The following is a 27,882-nucleotide window of genomic DNA, read 5'->3' as shown; positions in this document are numbered from 1 at the left end:
GTATATCATACATACATTATACACACACATATGCATATACATGAACCCATATTCATACTACTAAGATAAGTGCTTTCTAGGTTAAAATCATAACAAGAGGTTTCATTGGGCTTTCTTTCTAAGTTCAGTTCTATGATCTAATTATTTTTTCGGTAAAAGAGTGAAAGAGAAGCTTGCATTTGCTGGCTCAGCCAAACCATTTACTCTTACGGTCTTACTAGTCGCCCTAGATTAGTAGGTTTCTTTAGGGCTCTTTAAAGATCAAGGCCGTTTGGTGGAAGGGAAGTGATAGCAAAGATCATGCATAATGATATTTATTTGTCTTTGTTTCGTGTGTTTTCATATATGGAATATTTCCTTCATCCATAATTGGAATATAAGATTGAAGAAACAAGAGAAAGGGGTCGTTTATTGTAGCAATACATTTTAGTTCCTTATATATTTTCATGTTTAGTCAAGTATGGTTTTTCTCAAGAAATATTAAATCTTTGTTTTTCATTTAATGTCAAAAGAAGATGTTTGCAACATCAAGTGACTGTTTTACAACAATTAGATGTATCGTAGGCTTATGAAAACAGTGTATGCTGTGCTATGTGAATGGCTCTGTCAGTTTAGTGCTGGGACTGTCACGTGTAGTCAGGATGCACGCCTTCGGTTGCCTATTAACCAGTATAGTGCTCTAATGGTTAACAGGGGGACTGCCGCACCAGAGAAGAGGCCATGATATTTGGCGTCGGACTCTGTGACAATGGATTTATGCACCATGGTAGGAATTTTCATTCTGGAAGCTTACACATCTATTTCACTGTTTTGTTTTTGTTAGGACACTGGGTGTATCTCAGTGTTCTAGTGAGGTCACGTAGAGACGAACCAGCAGGACTGTCTGGGTCGTGCCATTTCTAAACACTGGGTCACCACATCTGCGTTCAGTTTCACTGCTTGTGCCATCCTATGTCTAATTGTTATTTATCAGTTGCCATGACTGCTCTTCTTTTTTTCTTGACTGTAACTGATTCCAGAAGAGCAAGGGATTAAGCTTAGAAGTTTTTTTTTGTTTTTGTTTTTAGAAAAAAGCTCATATACTTCTTTGAAACTATTTCAGATCAGACTCGTGTTTTTGTTTTTTTTTGAATGCTAGCATATATTAAAATGATTAAATGAGAGTATACATGGTTAAATATTTACTATGCTTTTTCTAAAAATATTTTCAAAATTACCTCAGGGAACAAAATTATAAATCTGGAAAAAATCTGTTTCTTTCTGGCTACTAATTAAAGATTGATTTTTTTTTTCTTGTTTGATGACTTTATTCCTTTTAAATTTATAAAAATAATGAGACTTAGTTTCCCCTCTCTATTCATACCATCTTAGAGGTTCTATAAACTCAGTCTGTTTTTATTGTTAATATGTACATGCTCATAGACGTGTATTTGTATCTATTTGTCAATTCATCAAGACTTGTATCTATTTGTCAATTACTTTCAGAAGGTTGTTACCTTTTTATGAAGAAGGAAGTACAACAACAGTTACAGCAATTTTGAGAGAATCCTTGTTATCATTTATTCCTTTGGGAACTCCATTACATTTCACTAAAATACTGTATCAATTGTGACAGGGAAATATTGGTCCTTGAACAGGAAACTATTGACTGGAAGAAATGATATCATTATAGGGAATTAAAGCTGTAATACCAAGCTGAAAACAAGCAGTAATAAGAGATAATTTGATCTCAGCATTTATTTTGAAATACTGAGTTGTCCCGGCAAAAGTCTCTGTCAGTAAATCACAACCAATTTGACTCATGCCGGACTTTTTGATGCCCCTTCGCACTCCTTTTAGACTGACTATTTCGTGCAGGAAAATAGTAACCAAACACCATGTGAGTTTTGGGAAACTGCTTAGGTCACGTAGACAAGACCTTACTCTATCACAGATATATTCTCATTTCTCATTTTGTCAGGTATAACTTGTGCTTCTTTTTAATTTGTGGTTGTTTCATTTGTTAACTCACATTGCCAGATGATTTTCCATCCAAAGGTCAATACATACGTATTAGATTGGTGCAAAAGTGATTGCGGTTTTTGCAGTTGTTTTTAACCTTTCAAGACGCAATTACTTTTGCACCAACCTAACACTTCTGGTCAGCAATTATTATTGGGAACTCTAAGAATACTGAGATAAACCACATTCGTTTTTGATTTCTAACACTATGTCAAGTTATTTATATTTATTCATTTTAGTTTTGTACAACATTATGAAGAAGGCTTTATGGCCTCCATTTCACCGGTGAGGAAACTAAAGTTCAAAGAGTTTAAGTAACTTTCCCAATGTTACACCCAGAATCAATCCCAGAACTGGAATTTAAATGTAGGTCTGTCTCATCATAAAGCCTTAACTTTCTACTGTGCCATGCGACTACTGCCTTCGATTTAGCTCCCTGGCTCAATGAATCAACCTGCCCCAACAAGTACTCTTCAAGGAACTGTGGAAAGATAAATGGAAATAGAGAAGATGTCGCTTTGAACACACTTTAACTGCTGTCAGGATCTCACTGAATACAAATTCTTTCTACCAGTATTAAGCCTTATTTTAAAAAGGGCTTATACATGTGAACCTTGTATCATTAGGACATGCTAAGAATCTTAGGGATTTGGGGGAAAATATTAATGTTAAGATAAAAAGGAAAAAACTGACCTTTGCAGAAATAAGTTTATTTGAAAATAATGCTTTTAAACAGAAAAGAACTAGGAATTAGTGGAAACTAAAATCGCATTTCACCCAGAAGACATAGTTCTAGTTTCAAGTGTCAGAACAAAATGACCACAATGGGAATTACTCACACATATAAAGACAACAGTTAACCCATTTGAATTTTCCCATAATTGTGCATGATATTAAAAACATACTTAAAATGTTTGCTACAAATAAAAGACACTGTAGGTTTTGTGTTGGATTGTATATTTTTTGATTCAATGTAATCTTTATTTAAATGCAGGTTTTAATCTGGGAAGTGAAAGACTTGGTTAAGTATAACAAAGTTAATGAAAAAATACAATTCTATTAAAAATTCAGAATCCGTTATATAACAGTGATTTAAAGGAAACAGGGCTTGAAATTATGGAAAGAAATAGAAAAACATCAGGGATATTTATAACTGTAAGTACTATGAGTATAAAATTGAAATCATGGTACCGGTGTCAATTTACTGAGTGTCTATCAATATGGACAAAGAGTTTGATTTTTGGATTAACTGAAACAATTTGAGTCTCTCTTGGTTTCCATAGTCCTTGAAAAAAGCGAATTCAAAGATGAACCCCTACTTTTCCGTTTTTTTGCGGATGAGGAAATGGAAGGATCCAACATGAAACACCGACTTATGAAACATGATTTAAAAGTTGTGGAAAATGTTATAGCTAAATCATTATTGGTAAGTTCATTAGTATGTTCTGTAAGTCGTCTGGATTAGACATTAGGAGATTACATAAACATATTTGATAGTGATACATGTTATTGCATTCTGTTTTATTTGCAACCTTTTTTTTTCCTTTTTGCTTTATTAATAATGTTAATATTTTGCTTTTCAGATTAAATCCAATGAAGGCAGCTATGGTTTTGGGTTAGAAGACAAAAATAAAGTTCCAATAATTAAGTTGGTAGAGAAGGGGTCTAATGCCGAGGTAATGTAAATTAAGGTTTTTATTTAAATTTGTTGTCCATGACATATAAATATGAAAGTTCTAAACAAATTATAGTCAGCCTTTAAGTATCTTTACTGAAAATAATGTTTCCGAATAATCTTATTCGGAAGTTCTAGCAAATACTCTTGGGATTTGTGACAGAGGGGCTGATGTCTGGGCATTTAGGTATAGTTGGGGAGGGGCAGGTAGTGGAGGTATCTCTGGCAGTGAACTTCTTGACCTCTCTGGGAGGCCAAATGGTTCATTCCATGTGCCAGGGACTTCTTTGTTTACTGAGCCTAGCCTGGAACCCTGTGGAGACTGTGTAGGGTGAGATTGTGTCATGTATGTCAGATAGTTCTTCCATCAGTTAATTCAAGGGCTGTGTCTTCTATTTTCTTTTCACTCTTGATATTCATATAAATACAACTTCCATCCGTAAGCACATGGTTTGACTTGCTAATGCTAATTCATGTTCTCTCACCTCACCAGCCCTTTAAACAAAGAAATCTCCTGATCATTCATTCATTCATTCATTCAGAAATATTTATTTAGTACCTGTTATATGCTAGGCAGTGTTCTAGGCTCTGGGAACACAGCAAGGAACAAAGCAGACAAAATTCCCTGCCCTCATGGAAACTACTTTCTAGTGTTATGTACTAGGTTTATGAGATTTTAAGTATTCTCACCTTGCTGCCTGGCTTGTAAGATAGTTAATCCTCCAGCAAACTTCTCAATTTCTCAATATTTAAATCTTTAATAAAGAACATGAGAATGAAGGAAGCATGGCATTTACCTTCGAATCTATTTAAAGTCAGTAGTGAATAGTTGCCCATCCTCCTGTCTGCTCATGCCCAGGTCTCTTGTCTTTTACTGAAAAAAAGGTTCATGCAGAACGAATCTTTATGTACAGCACATAATGTCAAACCCAGTAACTCTAGTCAACTCATACTCTGTTAGAGGGCCTGGCCAACAAATGACTACTTTTAGTAAGTTTCTGTGCCAAGGAAATGTTTCTCGCAGTCATTTTCAGAGGATGTTCTTGGAGCACAGCTTCTTCTGATTATGCCACTGATAAAATGTCTTCTCCCAGGTTTTCATCATTTATCTGGCAACCAAACGCAGCCTATAGTTTATAGGCAGTAGGGTTGGTTCAGAAGAGCGGCCAGATTGGCTGGAGAGATAATGTCCTCTTTGTTGTCTTTTCTGCATTTTGCAGTCTGTGCTTGTGGGAACTCTCTTCCTTGGAGTTCAGGTCATTCTTCTCTCTTGCCCTGGAGACACTTAAGCTCTGTTAGGCTAGCGATGCATATTTGGTTGTCATCTATGACTATATTGAAATTGAAACTCTGAGTTAATTGGACATAGATGGAAAACACAGTCAAAACAATTAACCTGGGTTTGACTATAGTTAAACGGATGAAATAAGAAAAAGAACTATAAAATAAAACAGGACAAAGGGTCAAAAAAGGAGTACAATGTCAAGTCATGGAGGGAGGGGGAGAAGTTCAGTAAAGATGGGTGATCCAATTTAAAACTAGGTCAGAGAGAATAACTATTATCTCGCCCACAGTTCGGCGTTGTGAAGTTGTATGAAAACATTGTAGATGTGTTAAGATGTCAAACTCTGTACGTTCTAGACCTTTTCAGATTCTAATTCTATGAGAAATAGATTCCTGATTAAAATATAATTTGAGTTTTTTGCTACTTCTCTCTTAGATGGCTGGCATGGAAGTTGGGAAAAAGATTTTTGCTATTAATGGTGACCTAGTTTTTATGAGACCTTTCAATGAAGTGGATTGCTTCCTGAAATCATGCTTAAACAGCAGAAAACCTCTCAGAGTTCTTGTGAGCACAAAGCCAAGGGAGTAAGTTGTACGATTTATGTGGGATTTAAAAAAAAAAAAGAAAAAAAATCTACATAGGTGAATAAAATGGAAAAGTTAAGCAAATGCCTAGAATTAATCATCTCATTGCGTGGAACATTTAAACCTCAGAAACATCACTAATACCGGCCATTAGATGATGGGAAAAACTACATTGCTTATGATGACAAAATGCTTGCTAGGTAGTTTCAGCAGAAATAATACTTTCCTTTTGCTGCCCAAATTTTTTCTGGTCTGGGTTGGGCTGAGTTTGACAGTAAGTCATGAAAACTAATAGAACACTCGATAATAAAGAACTACATTCCTCCATATTCCGCTCTAAAAATTTCAATGGCTGTGAGTTGATTAGACATCATTTGTAATTAAACGCTCATGGGAGATGGGATTAAGAGTGGCCAAAGATGCTTTCATGCTGTGTATACTTAGTAATATGTCCATTCTTTTAAATAATATGTCAGTCTGTCTGTCTACCTATGATTAGAAAAAAAAACTCATGTTCATTATAGGAAATTTAGAATACAGATTTTTCTAAAGGAAGACATTTTTCTTATTACCATAGCATTCATAAATAATCAGTTATTCTTTTGAAATTTCACGTTGAATTTTCTAAGTACTGACATATCTATACTATCATCTATTTATAAAATGGGATCATGCTTCATGATCTTTTTTCTTTTTTTTTTTTTTAATTAACAAGATATTATGGATATATTTGGCAGACACTGGCTTTTCTTCTGCAAATCGTTGATGGCCTCGTGTTCCTCATCAGGTTTCCGTTGGTTTAAGCAATTAATCGAGATAATGCATTTCAAGTGCTTAGCATAGTGTATTAATGTGCTATGATCATATCAAAATACTGTTTACAATTTCATTTTATAATTTATCAGTGGTAATAAGCAACTTCATTTATTTTAAGATAAATAAAGGTATCACTTCATAAGAAAGGTTTATTTTAATGACTTATGAAAATATTCAAGTATGTATAGTATTCTTCTCTGCCTTAATATATACCAGCAGGGGAGCATACTATATACACCTAGAATTTACCTTCAGAGTTGAAGTTCAGTGTAATGGGCTACATTCAGCAGTGTTAAGTCATCAAGGTAGATGCTTTAGCTGCTACCAACAGCCCACCAAAGGGTCTGAAAGCATGAGTGTGACTCATTAAGGTTAGTAATTGGGGAAGACTTTGAGCTAGAGAGCAGCAAATAAGCATCATGACGTCTTGACCTACTCCTCCCGCTTAATCTAACCCTATCTAGGATAAGGCTGACCTCACTGTCCACCTCTGGACACTCTGAGGACATTTAAAAGGAAAAGGACAGCCTGGAAAGGAATAAGGGAGTAGGATGCCAAAGCAATTATTAGTGAACATGAGGGCTCTCTCCCATGGTCCCTTGCCCCAGAATTAACCCTGCAAATACTGGTCTACTGAGGAAAAAAATTCCAGCAGTTAGAGGACTTTGAAGTCATTGGCTCCAAAAGTAAATAGAAAGGGGCCAATCATCAGCCCTAGAATTGGTACCTAGATGAGCAGGGATGGACACTTGGGTCTTTAATTTTTCCCTTGGTGTTGGTTGCACAGTATCTGGAACCCGATATTCCTGGATCAGGTTTAAGCCTGTCTTCCACCACTTGCTTGCTAATTGTGTTGCCTCAACACACTCATCCATTAAAAAAAGAAAAGAAAATGGGGAGGATAGGATTGCCTATGTCTCGGAGCTGCGAAGACCATTAAATAAATCTAGGTTTGTAATGGACTTAGTGACACGTTCAGCACATAATGTGTACTCCCATGATGTTAACTGTTCTCTCATTTCATTTTTTTTCCAATTGCTTCTTTATTACATCAAGAGCCTATTTTACCTTGTATTTGAAAACAGTTTTGGAGATGGGGGTATTCATTTTTCCCTTTTTATTTGAATTCATTTGAAATTTATAACCTTTCCTTTCTGTCCTCATTTTAATGTATGATTCCTATAAATCACTCTCTCACATTTTCTTACAATAGTTACTTATAATTTATGTAGTAGCCTGTTTGGGGTAAAAAAGAAAAAAACATGAGTGATAAATACTACACGGATGTTTTCTTTTGCATCTAGCTGTATTTTATACTTGATAACATCAAGGGATTTTTCAGAAGGCTTTGCTTTGTAACAGATGATTTAGTGCACTTACTTTCTACAGGAAATAGAACATTCCTTTTGAATATATTTAATTCTTCCTTTAATAGTGTTCCCATTGGAGAAACGTGTGTTCCAAAGATCATTTTATGAAGAAAGTCTCCAAATTATGACCAAATGCATCTCATGGTTTTTTGTACAAATTTTGTTAAGAAAATTATAATAATCTTTTTGAAGATTAGTGTACGGTCCACCTTCCATGGCAATATTAGAAGGATAGAAGACATTACGTAGAAAGGGTTGAGAAGCCACTATGAATTGTTTACAATCCTAAATAATGATAATTGACAATGGCTTGAAAGCTCTAAGTTATTTTGGCAAAAGTGAACTTGCATTCAAAATACGTAGAAGCTATGAGATACCTCTATTTTTTGTTTAATGCTCAGAAAATGTATTTATTCCCTTTTCCTTAGTCAGCTATTGTCCATTTTCACTTGTATCTTTGATAGACACTTAGTAACACGGTGCTACTCAGAGAAAGCAGATATAACTTTATACACCCAAATTATTTAATTAGGATAAAGAATGAATTCGTTCTGTGACCTCCATCCCCCCAATGTGCAGATCGCTTCGTAGGGTGTAACCTAATTTTTGATAATATAATACTTTCAAGGGTCCCTGGAACAGACCACATGCATTTCTATCACCCAATGCCTGAAGGCCTGCCTAGGTTATATTTTAAATGGCAGCGGCAGCCTCTGCCTTAGTTCTACATGCAGTATGTGGCTTTCTCAAGCGTTCTCTAGGCACAGTGTTGCTCAAACTGCTCCAACAGCTCTTTCAGAAACTGCCAATCAGCACAGCTATCCCCAACTTCAGACCCTGTCTAATGTGCCCTTGAAGAGCTGCCACATTTATTTCATGGTGAATTCATCAGCTTGTGGAAAACACTTTTGTTTCTGGAGCCTCAAGGGCTAGCCATCAAAATTTATTGCTTTGTGTTCATTTGACTTTACTCTCTACTGCAATTTATTATACTCTTTTTTATTGTTCTGATGTTCCGTCTGATCTCCTGGTCTCCACTTTTCATCATCGCTATCTGATTTCTGGCTTCCTTCTCTGGAGTAGCTCATTTATTAGTGCCAAATTGAACATCCCTCCCTGGTGTATGACGGCTCGCTCAAGTTCTCCATCCCTTCATCTTCTTTTCCATGTGGATTCAGTGAAAATATATATATTTTTTTATTTATTCAGGTCTACCTTTTGATATATTATTCTTTTAAAATTCCACTGAATAAATGCTAAAGTTAATCATACTCTTTAATTACTTTGATGCAGTGTTTGACGCATCTGTTCTTTATAATGAGCTCTGTGTTGTGTTCTTTGATGAAGCTCCCAACAGGTAGAAATATATGTACTCTGTGTTTCTTTCATATTAATTTTAACAAAGAAAGTTCATAGTGCCCTGATGACTTCTTTGTCCCAGTAAACTAAAGAGAGAAGCTTCGTTTTGTTAAATACATACCTAGTTGATAGTACAATGCAGGGTAATTTATCGAAGGTATCTCTTTTAATCACCACCTACACCCTGCAAAGTCAGTTTGACCATCACATCTTTCTGGACACTCAGGCTCAGAGGAATTAAGGAGCTCATCCAAATAATCTAACTATCAAATGACTAACTGAGGATTCAGAGCTAGGTTTGTCTGAGCCCACAGCCTGTTCCTGGTTCAGGATATACTATCCAATCCCTAAGTTCAAGTAAAGAACTCTGGATTGCCTGCCTGCTACATTCCTCTATGAGGGCACACGCCAGGATGTCTCCTTCAAGGGTTTCTAGCCCAGTGTCTTTCACATGGTAGATCCTCAATACAAATTTGTTGAAAGGAGGAATAAAGATGTGGACAGCCTATTGCTTTAACCAATTGTGGTGTTTAAAAATTAGTCATACTACCTTATTTTCTGATTGATTTTAGGACAGTGAAAATCCCAGATTCAGCTGAGGGACTTGGATTCCAGATCCGAGGATATGGCCCATCGGTCGTGCATGCGGTAGGAAGAGGTGAGAAATTCAGTCTGTGTGGGAAACAGCTTTCCAGCATATTCTGATATTCTTTGCTGAGCGAGAAGATGTTTAAAATGCATAATCGTGTTGTTATGAATTTTCTCCATCACTTTTTCACTGTATTAGCTCATTGGTAGTACATTCTTAAAATCTTTTAAAATTCTTGAAAATTGGAAGGCATATGTATCATTGTTAAAAATTTGTAAGCAGATGATGCCTTCCCAAATCACTCTTCTGCATGCTTCAGTTAAGCCAAAGGATATAACAATTTTAAGGTCATCTATTTGTATTTTTCTTTGATGGCAAATAATTTTATTTTTGTCAGTAATTCAAAGATGTAGTTTTAAGGTTTAAGAATGATCTGTATGATTTACTGCGTATTGCTGTATGGTTACTTCAAGTATTCCTATAAACCATGTATTTTATAAAAATACAACACATTTTACATTAAATAATTTCAATGACTAAAAACTTATGTTTGTATTTTATTCTTGTTCTTTTATGGGCAAATCAGCAACTGATGTCTCTTATTATCTATCATATGTATTTTTAAATTTTATATTAACAATCATAATGATTTAAGGGAATAACTGTACATCCCACTTTGCCAAACATAGTAAATAACTTGGTACTATAGCAAGAAGTGTCACTATAAGCCTAAGAGGATTTGTGCTTATTTTATCAAGAAGCATACGTGCTTTACTTACTAAGATATAAAGCATTTTAATGTGATCACACAAACATTAGACGGGGAGATCTTGAGAAGGCATTGCTATCAGAATCAAATTGATCAAGAACGCACTTGCTAGACCTTCATTAGATTATAAATCTGCCTTCATTCGTATGCATATGATAAAAATGAATCTTGTTTCAAAAACTTGTCTTTTCATTTAGATTTTTAACACATAGATTAGTCAACATTTAAAAACTTTCCAACAACTCATTAATATTATAAAACTGAAGGGGGATATATTTCATACTGCAATGGGATATTTGATACATCAAATATCTTCATTTTTCCTAGAGCAAAAAGGAGTAAGTCACATTATTAGTACTATCAAAATGAGTACTGAAAACCTGATTGAATCAAGTTGTACTTTTTTTCCTATTACAATATTATTTAAAGAGCAAGGTTCCGTCTTTGTTACTTAGGCTAGGCGCAAGTCTGGTCACTATGCTGTTTGCTTCTGAAGCGCAGAAGTCAGAAACACTCATGTGCGTTTCCTTTCAGATGTATAGTATTAAATGAAAAGATATTATTCTGTGGTTTGTTTTTGCACTATAATTTTGCCATAAAGAAGAAAAAAAGAAACTTCTTTTCTGTTTTTGTTCTTCAGCCCTTCTATGGCCACACGCTAGAGTGAGTCAATAACTGGAATTTCACCTTTGGAACCTAAAATTCCAATCTGCCAATTTCTGACTACAATCTTTTATTTTGGTTTCTTATCACTTTGATATGCTTAAGCTGTTTTTCAATTCCCTTGGAACCGCCATTCTTTGGACCCTTCTCTTTTCTTCCTGGTCAGTTACACCCCTCAAGACTCCACTTCCTTCCTTAGCTAGATTTATCCTCATGGTGGGCCACTTCAGTTACTCTTGCCGGCATCATGAAGATCCTCTCATCCTTTCCCCTCGGGTGCATCCGAGCCACCTCATTTCAGGGGCATTCAGGCCAGATCAACCTAAGCACCTTCTTTGTTCTTTCTCCTGAGTAGCTAGAAAAAAATAATCATGGGTATGGAATTCGTGTCATCCCACGTTTTTACTGGACCCGTATTACTACTCAGCAATCATATTATGTATCTCTGTTTAGCTCCCTCTTTTTGTTCTTAGAATGGCCTCCTATCTCCCAAGATGAGTTTCCTTTTTTATCTCACAGACAAATTCCGGCTACCAGGTAGGAAGCCCTCAGCGCCCCACACCCTTTTCTGCACACACGTTGCTGGCTCTGTCACCATCACCAACTTTCCTCCATCCTAAAGGGAAAAGCCTTCTATTTTCTTTTCTGGAGTTCAAAGCTATTTTCTACAAATATTCTGGATCCCATCCATTCAGATACCTCCTCTGGAGTATTGCACTATCAGATATCCCCCTTGTAGAATTTTCAGCCTTTTCCCTTAGTGGATTATAGGTTATAAACATGTTCAATTCTTTCCCATTAAAATCAACAAAGAAACAAAACCATCTTAAACTAGAACAGCAAGCACAAAACCTCTCCTTCTTCCTTGTTTTCCCCTCAGATCCTTGCCACTCAAAGTGTGGTCCCCAGACCTACCCCATCAGTGCCACTTGGGAACTGGTTCAGCAGAATCTCAGGCCCCACCCAGGAAATACTGTGTCAGAGTCTATATTTTAATGAGATCCCCACGTGATGTGTTTGGATGGCAATGACTGAGCAGCTCAGCTCCAGGATGACGCTCTAATAACTTTTATTTTTGTCATAGCCAAACTTCCTGAAATGCTGGCCTGTGGTTTGGCCCGCTCTTCCTCACTTCCTGTTTGAATTTTAGCCCAATGCTCTGACATCCCTTCCCCCCTTCCCGCCTTCCCCCCAGAGCCCCAGAATCTGTCTTGTAAGCGTTATCCTGGATTTAACTGGGAGATACACTGGATACTGATAATCCTTGTCCTAACTGAGCTTTCTCTGGCATTTGTTTAAACTGACCACGCCCATGGCTTAAACCATTCATCTCTTGATTTCTGAGATGGCACTTTTCAGACTTTTTTCCAACCCCTCCTCCGCCAGCTCTTTTCATCTGTTGACCAAATTTTAACTGTTGATACTCCCTGCCCTTCTCTGCCTTCTTGCTCTCCATAGGCAATCTTGTTGATCCTCTTTGCTGGGGATTTTGGAATCTCTATCTCCAGCCCAGATCTCTTTCCTGAGTTCTATAGCCTCGAACAAATTGTTCATGAAACACATACACCTGACTGTCCCTTTGGCACCTTAAAACTCAGTATTATCGCCCAATGGAACTTTTCATCCATTCTCGGAAGCTGCTTTACCGTCTGTCTTCTCTCTTTATTTAAATGACTCCAGAAACTCAGCCACTGAGTCTAAAGGCAAGAGAGGGATCCTGTAGCCTCTACATAAACGCCACTATCAAACATCAAATACTTGCTCGTTCTCCCCTTTGTAACTAATGCTATCTTAGTTCTAGCCTACAAAATTGCAGTAGGTGCTGTGATTTTTATTTCTTGGCTTAAACTACAATGATCCAACCTCTCTTTGGGGGGAATCATGTCACTTCTCTGGTTAAAAGTCTTAAATGTTTTTCCTCTTCCATATAGTAAGGTTCAGACTCTTGGGACTTCCCACGAAGCACATAAGGTCTTCAAATCCCAGCTGTGCTCTGCTGTCCAGTATTTCCTTCACCCACTCCCATTCTAAGCTCGCACCAATGGCTTATATGTTCCCAAATGTGCAGGTTAATTTCCTGAGTCTGGGTTATGCAAGCTTTCTTTCTGTTGGGAATGTCCCTCTCTCCACCAAGATCTAGTTCAATACAGGAAAACCACTTAATATTCCTGGGAGTGAATTTTAGTGAGAAGAAAATATACCTACTCTTCTTGAGTATAAGTTATGTTCTTTAAAAAGTTTCATGACTCCTTCATGGGAGAAATTGCTTATAAAGCAAGGCTCTTCTAGCATCCTTATGATAAGCTTTATAGTAATTTATGTTAATTATATTCATTGTATTAATGGTACTTTGTAAATGTTGATTTGCTCAGAATATCAAATAATAGTGGTTGGGAGGTTCTGAAAATCTTAATTCACAGGTTAGGATATGCCACTTCCATATTTAAGTTTATATGTATGCAAATAAATGGATAGTTGATATTATCTGATTAATTTTATTCTTCACCAATTCTCTGGTTCCTGACCCTTTGTACATATCCTGAACTCTTATTTTTCTTAGCAAATCCAGTCTACTTGTAGTTGCTAATTGACTTGATTTTTGTTTTAAGAATTTAATTATTGGCATTTTAAGAAATGGAATTAAATACTGTTTTAATTTTTAGATATTTTTTAAACTAAAGAACGATAATTAAGGCATATGTTTCTGGCTTTTTCGTTTTGCCATTACACGTGCATATTTAGAAAATGAGATTGAGCAGACATTTGAAAGGGCACATAATCAATTAGCATTGTAAAAGTTACTTTGTAGTATCCCTTTAAACTAATTCTTAGGGAGGTGAGAAGATATTCTGTTAATCGCAGTTTGAAAGGCCTGTTAAAAATTTTGAGAGGGTATTGCTCTCAGATCCAAATCTATCAAAAACACAGTGCTACCTAAGTCTTTCTATATGAAAAGTTGCTTTTCTTATTGCATATGTGATACAACTTTACATATTATTTCGAAAATTAGTTTTTGGCAATTTTCTCCTTTGCCTTTCAAGGAACTGTGGCTGCAGCGGCCGGTCTCCACCCCGGACAGTGTATTATCAAAGTAAATGGGATCAATGTCAGCAAAGAGACACATGCCAGTGTTATTGCACATGTCACAGCCTGCCGGAAATACAGGAGACCAATGAAGGTAAGCCACCTCTCAGCTTATCCAGATCAAACGGTGTGCTTGCATAGAAACCCCAGGGGATAAGATAGGATCCCACCGCAGATGTCCATGGTTTCTACTTCCAGGTTCACATGTATGCACAGCATTGTAAATCTCATCACGATTGCTTTGTCTGCATAATTAGTGTAACTGATTATGCTTAAATGGTTACATTTGATTGTTGCAGTATTATCATCTGTTTAAAAAGTGCTCTGGGGTATTTTCATTTTTATTGTGATATAAGTTTTCAAAGAACTAACTGTTTATCAAATTTTCTTGACCCTCGTGATTGCGTTAGAATATATAATGGTCATCCTGTCTGGGTATATGCATTATAAATGCTTACAATGTTTATTATTAGAATTTTTTAATAGTTATTTTACAGGGTCTGTGATTGATTTTTAGATATATTTATTTAGGTTATTGAACTTAGCCCTGAAAGGGAAATACCAAAATGTGTTTGTCATTTAAAATTTTAAGCACTGTCCTCGGATCCAAATTTCAAAGTGCCATAGAAAAATAAAATGACAATCCTAAGTTATAAGCAAAACTTAATTATCTCATGAGGGACAATTGAGTATTGAACTATAGGAGAAAATTCTCTCAATCAACTAAATGCAAAAAAGACTTTAAATGCAAAAGAGTTTAAAGGAAAGGCTTTGTATTTTTTCTGTCATGCACAGTGAAAGACTTTCTTCTGGATTTGAGAATATGGCTTTGTGTCCAAACCAGAAAGATGAATGGCTGTTTTCTCATAGGCCAGGACTGATACCCTGCAAAATACCAAACCTACAAGAAATAGCTCATCAATTTTGCTTACTCATAAGGTCAAACTAGAATAGCAAATTGGAATTCACACACACACACGTACACGCATAGGTTATTCTTGTTGATAGTAAGTAGTTTAATAAATATTTATTGAACTGTGTTATTGAATGAATTTTTAAAAAGGACACTTCTGAAATTGTCATAACTTTCCCCTCCTATCAGAATTTTAATAAGTAACCAAATGGATTTGCATTTTATTCCTTTTCATTTTCCCTACCTGCCTTCTTGGAGAGGTGTTCGTCAGTAAAATTATTAAGAAAAACAATAAATGGATTTTCCTTTCTGCATGGTGTCTGGATTTCAAGAGGGGATATTACAAGTGATCAACTCTCTATTTACATCCTGCTGGCTAATATCCCTTTGGAAAATTCAGATCACATGACCAAGCCCAGGGTTAGTTTTGAAAGGAACTACATAAAAGTATGGATACAGGGAGAAGTGGTTCATTGGAGGCAAAACAGGTTTCCAAGATGTATGTGAATGAGGAAATGGTAGCTAGCATTTTAATGATGTGTAGCAATATAATAATTAAACACAACGGAGAAGTTAATAATACAAGAGAAAAATGGAAATACAAATTATATCACACTTCAGTGGTGCAATTCAATTTATCATCTTACGGAGGAAAAGTATAAAAGTAATGCAATCGTGAACGCATTTACTTAGTAGCCATTTCATCTCTCATTTATCTGAATAAGACTGGAACTGCTCTTTCAATTAAAATGTAGGGTGATTTATGACATGGAAAGATTAAAAGGTAGTTACATCACTTGGGAACCCAGTGAGATGGAAGATGTTCATCCAATTTTTTTATTGATTTGATTCAAAAAGTGCATTAAGTGTATTAAAATATCAGTGACTCTTAGGAGAGCATTTAAATTGCACAATTATAGATGATTGTTTCTTTGGAAAACTGTCCATCTAACATTCACTTATTTAAATACATAATTCATTTAAAATATGCATGAGTCAATTAAGTAAGACATTTGGGAAATCCATCTTATTTTAGAACAACTCTTTGGGAGATAAAATTTCAAGCTTCATAAAGTCAGTTGTTAAACAAGACAGTTGCCATTGACTTTCTGATGTTGATTTTCTTTCTGTTTCAAATTTTATTATTTTTAAACCAACTAGAAGGATAAATGAGATGGTCCATTCTCCTTCCGAAGCAGGCTTATGAAATGGACATGCATTTTAGCAAACCCTAATGCCTCTGAGGTTTTTTTTTCCCTTCCTCATTTCCAGCAAGATTCCATCCAATGGGTTTATAATAGCATTGAGAGCGCACAAGAAGACCTTCAAAAGTCGAACTCCAAACCCCCTGGAGATGATGCAGGGGACGCTTTTGACTGCAAAGTAGAAGGTGGGCTCCTTCTTTTTCTCCTCATTTGTTTATAGTATTCTTTTCAATGTACCTGTGCCTTGTCTCAATTATTGAACATCTTATATGTTCAAGCCACTTTCTTCACTCAGCGTCACCCATAGATGTCATGACAAATGTATAACACTAGCTAATAACTGACGTAATAGCTACCGCACACTGTTCATCACCCTATTAAGTATTTTGCATAGATTACATCATAAAGTCATCAAAAAAGAAACTCTCATGTGATCCTCATCATCCTCATTTTATGGGGGAAGAGACTGAACCCTGTGTAGGGTAAGGGAGTTGCCCACGCGAGTGAGTGGTAGAATGAGGCTTGAAACCCAAGTTATAAAGTGCTTCCTTGTTTTGAGTTTAGTTGTAGTGTAGACCTTCCTACAACAGTGTGGTCTTACAGCAGCAGCGGCAGCACCCCCTGGACCGAGACAGAGATGCAGAACCTCAGCCCCACCCCAGATCTGCTGAGCCGGAATCTCCCTTTTAACAAGATCTGATCTGTAGCACAGTAATATTTGAGAAGCCATAGTTTAGAAGGTCTATAGTTTCTTTGAAAATCCTTTCTTGATTCAAGTATTCTCACATCGACAGTATTAAAGAGGCAAACTAATAATGTGAAATGAGAAAGAGAGAGAGGGCTTTTGATAAGGACGCCGATGATTTTGTTTTCTCAGTGAGGCAAATCGGGAGATGGCGGTAGTCAGTGGCTTCTTTGCCAAGGGTGAAGGGACTGAGGCAATTACATTTATGCTTGCATTTGACAAATGTCTTGTATTATGGTTTCAGAACTTTTTCACAGAAGTCCTTGAATCCTCGCTTCCATTTTCCTGGTATTTTTCCACTCATATATTTGGTGGATGTCTCTGTACATTTTTATTGTAGTTTTGGGTTCTTCCAATACAGGACAGCTGGAAAATTCCCTCCACACACTGCTCATATGGGCGTACTTAGGAAAAGCTGATTTTCCTCCAATCTTGGAAGGCCACTTGGTAGGATCCGCTCAGTCCAGGGACAGTAGTAGAAATATTCAACCTCCCTGGAGCAGCAAGGTTGTTAGGATAAATCAACTCTCTTATTTATTTAAACCAGGAAGAGTCTCAGGACCTCATCCTGAGGCATTTATCTCTTAGGCAGAGTTAATTTTTGCTAATTGTTGTTGGTGCCACAGTGAAAGGTGGAGTGGGTTGATGCAATGCTCTGGAAATTGATTTCTAGCAATTCTGGGACTTAATTATTTTAAGGTAAGCCATCATTCTGCTTTTGCCTATTTTGTATTTGCTGTTTCTGCTGTTCTAGAACTTTTAAAAAAATTAACTAATATTCTATTTTTGCTTATTTGATATTTACTGTTAGATTTCTCCACAGTTTCTTCCTAAGATTGTAGTGTGTGTTTTTTTGTTGTTGTTTGTTTGTTTTTGTTTTTAATACCAGTAGACCAAAACTTATAAGAAGACATTTCAGATGGGAATGTTATTATAGTGAATGGTGACAAATTTTCTCAACGAGCTTTCTCCGGAAGATGCTGTTTGGGAAAATTCAGGCACCCTTTCTGTTGAAAAAAAGATTACTGCATCTCCTTTCTGCTTGCTCAATACGGCTTCATGTATTTATTCTCCTTAAAGAAAATACCCATCCAATGTTTAAGACTGTTTTAAGAATGCCAACTGTAATTCATGCATGCTTTTAATGAGAAAATATAAAATTGTATGTATAATGTTTATATTGGTATAAATAGGCGTACATATGGCTCATAGATCTAAGTAAATGTGCAAAGATAAGACCAGTCATGTTAGAGTGGTGAGATTTGTATCACACAAGCATGATTTTTAAAATGTTCTTATTTTTAAAACATGTGAACAAGGATAAATGCTTTACTTAGCACCTCCGATGTAGCCATCCTTTAAAGAACTATTTAAAAATCATTCAAAGACATTCAAAGTATTTGAAAAGACTAACAGACCCTACATGTTTCTGCTGCCTGAAAATTGCGTCCATTCCAGAGGTAATCGACAAGTTCAACACCATGGCTATCATCGACGGAAAGAAGGAGCATGTGAGTCTGACAGTGGATAACGTCCACCTGGAATACGGGGTCGTATATGAGTATGACAGCACAGCTGGGATAAAGTGCAACGTGGTCGAGAAGATGATCGAGCCCAAAGGTTTCTTCAGCCTCACTGCCAAGGTCTGAATGACCCTGGGAAATAAACTGAACCCCTCCCCATCCCCCACCTTAAAAAATGTCAGCAGCCGTGTATGTTTCAGCTGTCAGCCCGTTCAACTCCTTTTCGGTTTCTTTTTTTCTCCCATTACTCAGTATGTGTACAGTCTTCCTTTTTATTGATCTCTTTTGGGGCACAGTGTTACGTTCGATGGGACTCGAGCCCAGGCGAGTGTTAATTGATTTGGCAGAGTCTTCTCTGCATTTAGTTAAGTTCGCTATGTTTGTTAATTTCATATCATGTGTACATTTCAGATGGTTTTCACGACAGGCAGTGCTTTTTTCTAATGTACATAATCCTCTGAAGAGTATTTGAAGTCATGAAATACTTTATGAGAAATTTCAAATTCTGCAAGTCTGAAGTTTATGTCATAAAATTTCACGAACCTTAGAGATCATTTGTGACTAGCTCCTCAGACATTTATATAATTCTTAGTCTTCAGACTAACGCAAGGCAGGGAGGGAGGCAGCGAGTCTTCAACCAAATGGCTAAACCAGGTAGGGAAATCGATCAAACCCCCATGGGACCCTCCACAGGTCAGAACGGTAGTGTTTTGTCAGCTTTCATATCACCCTGTGAACCCTCAGGTATTACAAGTAAGAAATATGACATATAGATTTGCTACCTTTATTTTTTCATCTCAATTTTTGTTTCAAATATGTGTCGTTGAGATGGACTGAGCATTTATACCCTGTACTTTTAAAAATTCTAGTGAGAGAAAATAATATAGAAATATGAAAAATTATTACTTTATGTTTTTGTTTTATGGTCTGAAAGTCAACTTAAAAAAAAAATCCCACCATTCTGATGACATTGTACCATTACAGATACATGGTGGGAAAGAGTTTGTGACCAAGTTATTGTAATTATTTGGCCTTGTTTTCTAGCTGTTTCAAATTTGCAAAATCACATGGGTTATTTTATACCTGACAACTGTATAAATTAGTATTCCAAGTATTTCCATTTCACACACGAAGAAAAGAAAGTCAAAGAAATTAAGAAATTTAACCAAGATCACACTGCTAATGATAAAGGGAGCTCTAATTTCAAGACTAGTGATTAAATAAAGGACTCACATTTCATATTCTGCAAGACAAGGAAATGGAGGTGGTGAGGGAACTCAGATAAACATAGCACCTATACATTGCTCACAAAATATTATTAATATAAAAATGTCATGAAAAGATGTAAATCAGTCGTTGTGATCTTAGAACAGTCATAAATGCTACATATAAATGATGGATAAATAATTTTCAATTCACTGGTAATTCTCATAACACAAAAAGAAAATTTAACCAAATTCCCACAGGGGTGTGTAGATATGCTCTATGCTCAGTGTGCATTTGGTCCACATTTTACGTATGACTATCTCTGATATCTGCTTATAGTATTAAACCCTGAGAAGTGATGTGAACCAGGGTGGACACACACACACACACACACACACACACACACACACACAGCCTTACAATTGATTAAAATAGCCAAAAGGATTTACTAATTGAATGCACCATAGGATGCTTTTGTCTGATGCTTTCATCAGAGCTCACACGCTGCAAGTAATATTGATTGTTACTTTAGCAAGAGAACTCCTTTATTCATTCCTTCAACAAACATTTGTTAAATGCACTCTCTGTACTGGACTCTCAGTAGCAAGTAAGGAAGCTATTCTATTGGCTTCCCTTAGTTTTTGTTCTATCAAATGGACACACACACACAAAAATGTTCTGAGTAACTCTGACTAAAATAGAGGCACTGTGTTCCCACATGAGAGTGTGCTGATGTATCCAGCCAGGGGTCTTTGAAGTCCCCTCCCCTCCCTCGGGAAGCCTTTTATGGACAGCAGAAGGTAAAACATGCCATTCCAAACACACAAGTCCCTTCATTGCCGGGGTTTTACTGAACGTAGAAATTCCAGGCAGCTGAAAAAAAGCACCGGGGACGTCACCTTGTGCTGTGGACTTGTGAACATTTTATTTGGCTACTTTTAAAGGTTTCATTTTTTTGTTCTGTTTTTTTTTTTTTTTTGTGTGTGTGTGTGTGTGTGCCTGTATCACTACAGATTCTTGAAGCCCTGGCTAAAAGTGATGATCATTTTGTACAAAACTGCACCAGCCTTAACTCTTTGAATGAAGTGATTCCCACTGAGCTGCAGAGTAAATTCAGTGCCGTTTGCAGTGAAAAAATTGAGCACATATGTCAGAGGATCTCCAGTTATAAAAAGGTAAATAGGTCTACGTGTATATGTTGCATGTAATTATTATTTAAATGTCAAATTTAATTCAATTCCTGCTATTTTTCTTGCTTATGTACGTACCAGTTTATTGAAATAATGATCCCATGTATACATTTTAGATTAAAAAAAAATGCCTTTAAGTCCATTACCTCATTTGATCTTTGTAAACCTGTAAGCTAAGTCATTATTCCACATTTTCCAAACATAATATTACAACTGAGGCTTAAGTAATTAAATTACTTACTAGCAAAAGATAAAGTTGGGATTTGCATCCAGGCCACCTAATTCTGAAGTCGAATTTTTAAATTACTCTGCAGTTCTTTTTTCCCTTTTCTTTCAACATAGGAAAGAAAGCCCTCAATCAGAAAGTACACAGAACATAGGCTGTTTTAAATTGATTGTTTCATTCATTCGATATATTTATTAAGCACCTTGTATATGCCAGGCACTATTCTTGGTACCAGGAATACGGCAGCGAAAGAGAAAATTTGTCCTCTCGTGGTGCTTACATATGAGTGGGGGAAGCAGCAAAGAAGCAAATACATATCTTCAATGGGGGGAACCAAATATTGAAAAGAATTTTGAGGACATCAAAATCGGGAGATATGGTGGGAAGTGCCAAGATGGCAACTTTCGACTGGGGGCCTAGAGAAAGCCTCTTTGAGAAAGCTTGTACCTGAATGATGAGAAGCACTCTTTACTTAAATTGGAGGGGGAAGCATCCCTGTAGAAGGTGCAACTGGTAAAGAGACCCCGAAGTACAAAGAAGGCGAGAGTGGGAGGGAGAGAACAGCCAGGCATAAGGTCGGAGGCTTGGGCAGGGGCCAGTATGAAGAGCTGGGAAGCTTTGTACCTTCTGTAACTCTTGAAGGAGTTTGGATTTCCTTCTTACATCAGTGAGAAGCAATTGGAAGCTTTTAAACAGGGAGAAGACTTCATCAGGTTTAGGTTTTTAAAAGATCATGCTGGCTCCTCTGTAGGAAGGGATTGCCGGGGGCAAGAATGGAGGTAGAGAGACAAGTAGGCAGCTATTGCAATAGTCTGGGTGACGATGCAGAGCTTGGACTACGTTAAGACAGGGGAGACAGAGAACATTAGATGGATTTGAGAATATATGTTAGAGATAAAGTCAATAGAAATTGATCTCCAAAACATATATTAGGTTTTAATTTTTTCTATTTACAGCAGTGGGAGACTAGCTAATTCAATTATTTCCCTCAAAATGAGGCTGGTTGCTTAAAATTTGCCACACCCATACTAGGAAATGTTATTTATCTCAATGTTTATCGATGTGAGTTAACTGTATATGTTTTATGTTCCTGATATACTAACTACATAAGCGATAACCCTTATATGTCCAGGTAGGTCTGCATAAGACGAGGGCAATGCGTGAATGTATGGATACCCAAGGGGCCTCGACATTAGGTACCTCAGGTAGAAGGGGACAAGGGAACGTGAGTCACTATGTCTTCCTTTAAGCACTTCCTTTAATGTTTGGCTTGTTAAGTTGACTATGCATTGTTATTGTAATTTTTTATAAGTCCACTTACTTGAAGAAAATGATATTCAAGATCACTGGTTAACCGTCACATCCTCTTTCCATGGTTGTTGAGTTTACTCCGCCTATTTGAGTTTGGGAAAGATTTCAGGGATATGCGCTGTTGAAGTTGAAGGACAAAAGAGTTTCTTTTTACTTCTCCCGTCTCTGTAAGATGTGACAGTGCTTTGAAGTAAAAAATTAAGAGCTCTACACAAATGCAAAATAATAGTCCCCTTTTGAACACATTTTGAAAAGAAACATTTTACTTCGGAAATGGATCTGTATGAGGTGTGATAGGCGTTCAGGCAGATTCTGGTTGTCAAACTTGTCACTGTACGTGTGTCATTTTCTTTTATTATTTTGATTTTCTTTGCACTTCTCTCCATTCATACAACAATAGCAGTGGAAGTAGCTTAAAGAAATATACATGGACAAAGGTACATTATATAAATAAAAATAAAACATTAGGCTCAGGGCATATTAGGCATGGTATTGATTCAGCCGTGATAAGAAGGACCAAAATAACACAGGCTTAAAAAGACAGAAAGTTATTTCTCACTCACATGGAAGTCAAACGTGATAGAAATCCAGTGGGGTGGGGCTTGACCGTCTTCTAGGAACCTGTCTATATTTTTGCTCTCTCCCCTAGGGTATTGCCCTCTTCTGCAAGGTCAAAGTTTGCTCATCACCACCATGTCTAAGTTCTAGCCTCTCAGAAGGGGAAAGAGCAAGCGGAGAGTAAACATGTACCTTTTGAAGGCATCACCCAGAAGTTGTACACATTACTCCTGTTCATATCCTGTTAGTCATTTAGTGAAAGAGTGGCTGGGAAATGTAGTCTCAATCTGGGCGTCCGTGTGCCCAACTAAAACTCAGGGAATTTTATTATTAAAAGGAAGACGGAAAGATGGAAACTGAAGGGAAATTAGCAAGTAAATTTATAGGTAAATCTATGTTAGAATAGGTGCTATAGGCCACCGGGGAAAAAGAGTCATAGGTAACAGGTCCTAAGACTCTATTAAACCACAATTACTTGTGCACCAACCTAATAGTTGCTGAAGTAGAATATTATATTTGGACTTCAGCTTCCTGGTGGCCAAAATAAAAGGGAAACACAGTCTGTTACATATTTATCAGCACCCCTGGGTTATATACATGTTAAGAGAAGCCAAGTTTTTCTTGGACTGAGTTCTAAAATCTTTCATACTGGATTTCAAAGAGGCAATGCCAGGAAATGGCAGGGCAGTACCCATGAACATATCCCTGCAAAAGAAGCAGCAATTTGTTTTATGTGGCAGATATTTTTAATGCACTCTTTAATGAAAGGCAATGGTGTAGGTCACAGACTCAGTTTCACAAAAGCATTGCTGTTGCAGGATGGGGCAGGAAGAATAGGGAAATATTTACTAAATGCATACCTTGTATGAAGGCAGTAGGGACTTTCTTTAGTCAGTTACCTAACAATGCCTGCCCTCCCATACTCACAATCTACTTGGGAAGAAAGGTCAAAATCCATGACATAAGTAATAATACACTGACTACAAAACCTACTAGGAGGTGCCGCCATGAATGTTTGGACATGCTGGCACCCCACACCCTGATCTATATGAGGGTACTCTCTGGAGTTATGCTGCACACAAACAGTTCGTGGTAGTCTGCTCCAAGTATCAAGCATTGCGTGAGATCTTTTACAGTATGTATATGTTATATCTTCTTATCAACACAGTGATTTGAGACATTCATTTCATTGATGAAGTGACTGAAGCTCAGAGGGGTCAATTAACTTGCCCAAAGGCACACAGCTGGGAACAGCAGTGGAATTTAACCTTGCTCCCTTGCATTCTAACGCTGGTTGTTGCTTGTTGCTTGTTTGCCTGTATTGACACTGTGCTACACAGCTTTTATCATAAACAGTATGGATCTCATTCCAAGGACTATAGCATTTCAGGCAACGAGGAAGTGTTATGGATCAAATAGTGAGCAAATGCTAGCGGCTATAAGCTGGAAAGATTTGTCAGGGTGAAGAGGAAGAGAGATGGCACTCAAGTAAAGAGAGATACCATAAGTGAAGGCAAATATATAGACATGAGACGGATCTTATCAATGAAAAGTTGGCATATGGCCTGGACCAGAAAGGAGGATGTGAGTTGGATGCAATTAAAAAAACAACAGCAACAATAACAACAAAAACCTGACAAAATCTGATTTTCCCAGTGGTATTTTGGAGTGGCATAATGATTAACTTTGTTTGTAAGACGTGCGAGTTGATGGTACCTTGGACTCAGGTAGAAGCTTTGGGGAAAAAGAAAAAAGGATCAATTCAAGCTAAGTCTAGGAGGTGACCTACATGCAGCTTTACGATGAATTAGTTAGGGCTGATGAAGAAGATGTTATTTCTTGTTCTCTAACAAATATATGGTTTGCGATAAACTGAGGAGTGTATGTTGGAGGGATCAGAAGCGTAAGGTTAAGGGTTTTCCCCCAAATGTCGGGGATTTTAAAAACGTCATCCTGGTGAGTGAGACATGTCCTCCGTGTTATTCCCTCAGGAGTAACTGGGAGACTGGGAAGCTTTTCAGGAAGAGATGGGCAGGAGAATGGACTGATTTTAGGTGATAAAAATAATACCACTGAATTATGGAAAGCTCTTGTATGTACATTGTTGTTGTTAGGCCTTGAAACAGCCACGTGTACTGAGTACTCTTACCATCTTGTTTCTCAGGAAGATTAAGAACTTGTTTCAAGACATAGTTGGCAAGTGGCTGACTGAGTGACAGCCCTAAGGAATGCTCTCACTTAATTTTTATTTTCAATTTAGAAATAAAAAGAAACTTGTCATCAACTAGGACTTAGGTGCTTTAAAAGCTGTCCCTTTCATCATCTCTCCTTAACCATAAACATATTTAGAATCATTGGCTCTCCTTCTCCCTAGATAGAGAAACCAGCTTAGCAAGAAAATATTTCAAAAATTGTTTCTATTTGAACAAAATTTAGATTCCTAAGATAATAGCCTTCATAGGTCGTGTAAAGTTAGTTCTGTTTGCATATCAAATGCATGCCCACAGAAGCTACAGCCTTTGTGAATATATTTTTAATTTCTACATATTGCCTTTTAAACTATTATTAGCAACAGAGGAAGGCTTCACACACCCCTCTTTGTATTAAATAAAATGTATCCATAGAAACTAAAATTTCAAAGAGGCTGGCTTGCCTTTATTTTGACTCTTAAAAGTTTTGGCTTTTAAAAATAGAAACTGGTTGATATCTACATTTTCTGAAGCCAGGCTGCAGCAGTCATAACCGGTTTCCTGGCCAGTTGTGCAGACCACACGTGGTTTATGACACCTGCCCGAGAGAAGTCTGGCCCTTCACTGCAGACCTGAATGAATCCACCTCTGAAGCAGCATGTGTCGGCGAGCCAGGAGTAAAACTGTGTACTGTTTGGAGGCACATTCTCCTTGTAAATTGTCCTTAGAACCCTTTTTAATTCTAGATTCTTCTGCTTTATAATAGGTCCATAATTGGGCTTATGTTGGGTGTCGGGGATACTTCATCTATACATATATTTCCTGAGCTTTTAAGGGAGAGTTCCTGTTTACACAAAAATATTACAAGTAGGCAACAAAGTCTTACTTGGAATGCTCCAGTACCTTTAGTTATTAGTGCCACATAATCTTCCACCTGATGTATGGATGGGGAAAATTGTGGGTAAAATTTCTCCCCATGTCCTCTTATCCTGATATAAAATTTTTACAACTCCTTGCCAATGGGGTTTTACACTGAACGGAGATAGGAGGCTGTCTGCAAAATAATAGCTTACCTTTGTTTTATTTTTGACTTTTAGGCAAGTGATTCTCACTGGATTCAAATGTGTTATCATGTTCAATAATTCCTGAACTAACTACCAGTGCATTAAAAATGTAAAGGCCCATTTCCAAGAAATGCTTATTCCTGTCAATATATAAATATGCCTTATTATCACCTATGGTAAAAAAGAAGTATTTCCCCTGACCCTTATTCTCCTCTCTATCTGCTCGCCGAGCGACAAGCCGGGAGGGAAGATAGCACTACTGTCATAAGGCTCCTCCTTCTCCAAGAGAGGCTCTTAGCAAAGACCATTCCTCTCTGACGTTCACTCTTTTGAAAGAGGTCAGGCACCTTCAGACATGTGGTTACACACCCCTGAGTACATGGAGATGGGGGGCATACTATGTTCACAGACTCTTGTATTGATATACGTGTTGGAAAGCTATAGGAACTGGAAAGGGGTCTTCCCCCTACTTTCTCCGATGACTCCAGTAACTCTGCATTACATCTATTCACTTTCTTCTTCAGCACTTACCAAAATCTCTAGTTAACTGGCTGTTATAATTATTATATAATTGCGATATACATATAGTCATATATATGTAACTTTTATATAAGTATATATAATATATTCTCTATATTATATATTATAATGCATATGTTATATATACTTATATATGTTACATATAAACTATAATAATATCATTATCTATAACAATAATGTTATATTGTTTTTACCTGTGTCCCCTACTAGACCATGAACTCCATGAGGGTGAAGGCTGGATTTCCAGCATTTAACACAGGGCCTTGAATAGATGCTTCCCTTCACATTTTTGAATGAATGGATATTAGTTAAAATGAAAGAAGGCAAGACAAGTGTAACTGTCTACTATGGTAGATGCCGTGACATAAATCAATTTGTGTGCTTTTCTGCGTGCTGTGCGAGGTGTACCTGAGAGTTTTGTCCCCCCTCTACAGTAGAAAGGAGTTTTTGACTGAAAGTTTACATTACTATCAAATTTGTTAGTTATTTTGATGATAGTTAGGAAACTGTTTCATTTCAATCTAGTGCCACTTATATCCTACTATATGCTAGGACTTCACTGAGCTCCGTGGTTTCTGACATGTGATATGAAAACACAGTTTAATATACATATAAGACGGCTCATATTCTAATGGTGAGCTTTTATTTTGAAGATGTGGTTTTTGGTATCACATCTTTATTCTTGAAGTTACCCTAGAAAAGTTAGATAGTACACAGTAGTAGCCTTAACTTTTGTTCTTCTCAATAGCCAAACTACTACTCTACTAGTAGAATAAATAGATAGGATCTGGTTATAGTTTTCAAGCAAGAAGCGAGCGTAGAGATGATTTAATTCATAGCACTTATTTTGCCAAAAACGATAATGACAGTGACTTGCCCAGCATTTCATCAGTTATTGGGGTGACATAAGTCAAACATGGGTAGCTGGTGGTTTTCCGCCCTTTTGTTTTGGAAACTAGAATCCAGTCCAACTCTGTGAGATGCCTGTTCACGGTGCATAAGACAGACATAAGCCTT

At 36.9% G+C, this 27,882-nt stretch overlaps 1 protein-coding gene across 1 annotated transcript in view; it reads left to right on the top strand.

Moving 5' to 3' along the window:
- PREX2 (phosphatidylinositol-3,4,5-trisphosphate dependent Rac exchange factor 2) overlaps positions 1 to 27,882 on the top strand; it is a 234,360-nt gene that overhangs the window by 111,344 nt on the left and 95,134 nt on the right. The window contains exons 15-23 of the mRNA XM_019726246.3: positions 694 to 766; positions 3,285 to 3,427; positions 3,585 to 3,677; positions 5,397 to 5,545; positions 9,663 to 9,748; positions 14,153 to 14,289; positions 16,381 to 16,498; positions 18,517 to 18,701; positions 20,801 to 20,962. Coding sequence (XP_019581805.3) covers positions 694 to 766; positions 3,285 to 3,427; positions 3,585 to 3,677; positions 5,397 to 5,545; positions 9,663 to 9,748; positions 14,153 to 14,289; positions 16,381 to 16,498; positions 18,517 to 18,701; positions 20,801 to 20,962 — 1,146 coding nt within the window. The remainder of the gene's footprint in view (positions 1 to 693; positions 767 to 3,284; positions 3,428 to 3,584; positions 3,678 to 5,396; positions 5,546 to 9,662; positions 9,749 to 14,152; positions 14,290 to 16,380; positions 16,499 to 18,516; positions 18,702 to 20,800; positions 20,963 to 27,882) is intronic.

The sequence above is a fragment of the Rhinolophus sinicus genome, chromosome 7, assembly GCF_057876585.1.
Source record: "Rhinolophus sinicus isolate RSI-liver-muscle chromosome 7, RSI-T2T, whole genome shotgun sequence".
In the NCBI taxonomy this organism is placed as follows: domain Eukaryota; kingdom Metazoa; phylum Chordata; class Mammalia; order Chiroptera; family Rhinolophidae; genus Rhinolophus; species Rhinolophus sinicus.
The sequence above is the reverse complement of the archived record's forward strand: the minus strand, read 5'-3'. Positions and strand labels throughout refer to the sequence as shown.